This window comes from Zingiber officinale, chromosome 2A (assembly GCF_018446385.1).
Source record: "Zingiber officinale cultivar Zhangliang chromosome 2A, Zo_v1.1, whole genome shotgun sequence".
NCBI classification, from domain to species: Eukaryota; Viridiplantae; Streptophyta; class Magnoliopsida; order Zingiberales; family Zingiberaceae; genus Zingiber; species Zingiber officinale.
The window spans coordinates 177,911,613-177,915,268 of record NC_055988.1 but is presented as its reverse complement, the minus strand read 5'-3'; the positions used below and the strand labels follow the sequence as shown (position 1 = coordinate 177,915,268).

Genomic DNA, 3,656 nt, shown 5'->3' with positions numbered 1-3,656 from the left:
CGCTCGCTCATCTTTTTCTCACCAGTCTTTTACTTTCGTCCTTTCACTGTTCTTCTGGGAAAAAGTACCTAACTTGAGCGTCGGAGGACCTGCTCCGGGGACTTTTCCCCTGGTTTTTGGCCTCTAACGCCCGTGCGATCGTCTGAGTGTGCGTAGGAGCTTTGTCCCGTCATCCTCGTCACCCGCCCGTGGGAGTCCTTTCGTGCAGTGCCAGATCATCCAGGTACTCCAACGACTTTTAGTCAATACTAAAGACAACGCGACCGACCTCCGTCTGACGCGGTTTTTAGACGGGATCATCTATATTTCTTATTTCTTGATTTAGAAGTTGTCTAAATATTATGCGTGTCAAATATAACCAACGTATATTTTATTTGATCATGCATATTTTATTGGAAGTAAAATATTTTAACTATTTTGTTCTTAATCAGTCCGCATCACCCTTAGCTTATATAAGGTTGAAGGATGGATTCAATCCATATTCCATATTCCATATTCCATATTCCATATTCCACGCAGCGCAGAAGGAAGTTGGTAATTAGTAAATCATGGGGTGGGAAAGTCAAAGAATGCTCATTTTTATTTCTGCTGTTGCAACTCTAATCTTCTTCTTGGGCTTCCATGGCTTCTGCTATGCTCTCGACTGTAATGTTTCTCCTCTTTAGATCTTCTCTTTTATATATATATATATATATATATATATATATATATATATATATATATATATGTTAACTATCGTAATTAATTAATTAGTTGTTAATTTATGCATGGTTTGGTTTAATTCTGTGAACAGCGCCACCTTATGGCTTCGTGAAGAATGCGTCATATGCGCCACGGGTGTCCTACCACGACTACATCATCGTCGGCGGCGGGACAGCCGGCTGCCCCTTGGCCGCCACCCTCTCGGAGAGGTTCGACGTGCTGGTGCTGGAAAGAGGCGGTTCGCCTTACGGGAATCCAAACATTTCCAACCTCGCCTCTCAAAACGACATCCTCGCCTACATCACCCCGACCTCGCCGGCGCAGAGTTTCGTCTCCGAGGACGGCGTCATCAATAGACGAGCTCGCTGCCTCGGAGGCGGCACCTGCATCAACGCCGGCTTCTACTCGCGCGCCAGCCGCCAGGAGGTGATGGATATGGGACTGAACCCGAAGCTGGTCGACCAGTCGTTCCGGTGGGTGGAGCGAGAGGTGGTCTTCCGGCCTCAGCTGACGGAGTGGACTTCGGCCCTGAGAGCAGGGCTTCTGGAGGCCGGAGTCACCCCTGATAACGGCTTCACCTATGATCACTTGGACGGCACCAAGGTCGGAGGGACCATCTTCGACCCCGCCGGCCATCGTCACACCGCCGCCGATCTCCTCAAGTACGCCGACCCAGCCAGGATCACCGTCCTCGTGCGCGCCACGGCGCAGAGGATCTTGTTCAGGAACGTTACTGCCGGCGGCCACCGTAAGAAGCAGCCGCAGGCGTACGGCGTGGTGTACAAGGACTTAGACGGCAACATCCACGAGGCCCGCCTGAAGCAGGGCTCAATCTCTGCAGGGGAAATCATAGTGTCAGCCGGCGCTCTCGGCAGCCCGCAGTTGCTCATGCTGAGCGGCGTGGGCCCGGCGGACCACCTCCGGTCTTTGGGCATCGAGGTGGTCCTGGACCAGCCGATGTTGGGCCAGGGCATTTCCGACAACCCGATGAACGTCTTGGTGGTGCCTTCGCCGGAGCGACTGGCTCTCACCTCGATTCAAGTCGTCGGAATCCGGCCGGGCTACTACATAGAGTCTCTGACGGGGTTCAACTTGGGAGCCAGCAATTCGTCATTCCAAATCGGCGTAGTAGTCGAGAAATTGGCAAAGCCTCTGTCCCGAGGATTTCTTCGTCTCAAGAATCTGGACCCGGAGGATAATCCATCAGTAACCTACAACTACTTCGCGGAGGCTGAGGATCTGAGAACATGCGTGGAGGCAATGCAGACGATCATGAGGACGGTGGATACGGAAGCGATGTCGGAATTCAGATACCCGAATCAAACGGTGGAGTACTTGCAGGGTCTCACCGCGAGCTTAATGGTGAACAACAGAGGGAGAAGTCCGCAGGACGCCACTTCGCTGGAGCAATACTGCAAGGACCTCGTGCTCACCTTCTATCATTTCCACGGCGGCTGTGAAGTAGGGAAGGTGGTCGACCATGACTACAGAGTGATCGGCGTCGACGGGCTCAGGGTCATCGATGGATCCACCTTCAATTTCTCCCCGGGAACTAATCCCCAAGCTACTCTCATGATGTTGGGCAGGTACCTACGTAAATAATAATCAACCGATCTAATCTAATGCTAATCATTTTAATGATTTTTGTAGGTACATGGGACTTCTGATAAGGAACGGCCGCAAGTGATCATGATTCATCTTAATTATTAATTTATTATTGCTGATATCAAAAAATGCATGCGCAGCCGATTTATTCTTAACTTATTTATTTTCACAATAAATTAATGTGCCGTGATCGATATATGCTCATGTACTATTATTAAGATAAAACGAATAATGTTCATTTAGACCTTTTCATTTAATTTGGCTCATTCCTTGCGAATGAATTAATTTGCTGCTATTCGGCTCAATTTTTTTTTTAAATTTTATATATGTAGCATTTCCATCTTCATCTTTAAAGTTCATATATATGATATATAAGATGCTAGCTTTAAAAGGCCAATCTTAATATATAATTATTAATTTATCATTTTTAATAAGCAATATATATTAATAATTAATTGCAAGCGTCATCCCTATGATATATTATCTCTTGCATGGGTCAGGTATTATCGGGATCGAATCCATTATATTAGCCAATTCAACTATTCCTTTTCATATATAGACTATAGTCCTAATTAATGAAACTAGATTGTTGGATATTGGGATTTAAATGGACCAATACGATTTTGAGGAGGAAAAATCGGAAGCCATCAATTGTTGAAAGTCGTAATTGACTTCAAAATTGAAATCTACGTTTCGCGTAGATAGATTTAGACTATTAATTTGCTCAAAACCGATTAAGGGTGAATGAGAAATTAATGTTCAAAGTCGGCCCAAAATAACGTTGGTTATTCATTAAGGAAATGCAAGGGAGAATAGTCCCACATCGGAAATTTCCGATGTGCATTCCTTACTTATTAATGATGTTGAGTTATTGGAGTTAACTCAGAAAAGTACCAGGTACTCTCTGCTCAGGGGCGAGCAGGTGCTCGCACCTGTGAGCCCGCCACCCGCCACGTGCGCAATGGGCGCTTTGAGCGCTTTGTAGGCGCACTTTGCACTTACCGTAGCGGAGCAATATCGTTTACGGAGATAGTGTCGAACACTAGCCTCGACGATCAGTTTGCATACTCCGGAATTTACCGGAAACAACAGTCGTAAACGATATTCCGTACAAACTGATATGGCTACCAACGACGTTCCGACAGCCGTTCCGACCGCCGTTCCGACATCCATTCCGCACGGAGAAAAGCCGGAGAAATTCACCGGAGCCGACTTCAAAAGATGGCAGCAGAAGATGCTGTTCTACTTAACAACGCTAAACCTTGTACGGTTTTTGCGTGAAGACCCGCCAGTCGCTACGGACGGTAGCAAGGCTGCTTGCGATACGTGGACGCACGGAGATTTTCTGT

General features: G+C 46.9%; 1 protein-coding gene across 1 annotated transcript; it reads left to right on the top strand.

Moving 5' to 3' along the window:
- The first annotated feature begins 515 nt into the window (after nt 1-515).
- Nucleotides 516-2,450, top strand: LOC122040336 (protein HOTHEAD-like). The gene is made up of 3 exons (XM_042599660.1): nt 516-645; nt 794-2,288; nt 2,353-2,450. The coding sequence occupies exons 1-3, from the start codon at nt 549-551 to the stop codon at nt 2,387-2,389; spliced, it is 1,629 nt and encodes a 542-aa protein (XP_042455594.1). The 5' UTR covers nt 516-548; the 3' UTR covers nt 2,390-2,450.
- Nucleotides 2,451-3,656: the final 1,206 nt, after the last annotated feature.

What these genes read in the sequence shown, in the direction of transcription:
- LOC122040336 (XM_042599660.1), top strand. Translation starts at nt 549, where the DNA reads ATGGGGTGGGAAAGTCAAAGAATGCTCATTTTTATTTCTGCTGTTGCA. An exon ending in CTTCTGCTATGCTCTCGACT is followed by an intron (nt 646 to 793) that starts GTAATGTTTCTC and finishes TTCTGTGAACAG; the next exon opens with CGCCACCTTATGGCTTCGTG. An exon ending in ACTCTCATGATGTTGGGCAG is followed by an intron (nt 2,289 to 2,352) that starts GTACCTACGTAA and finishes TGATTTTTGTAG; the next exon opens with GTACATGGGACTTCTGATAA.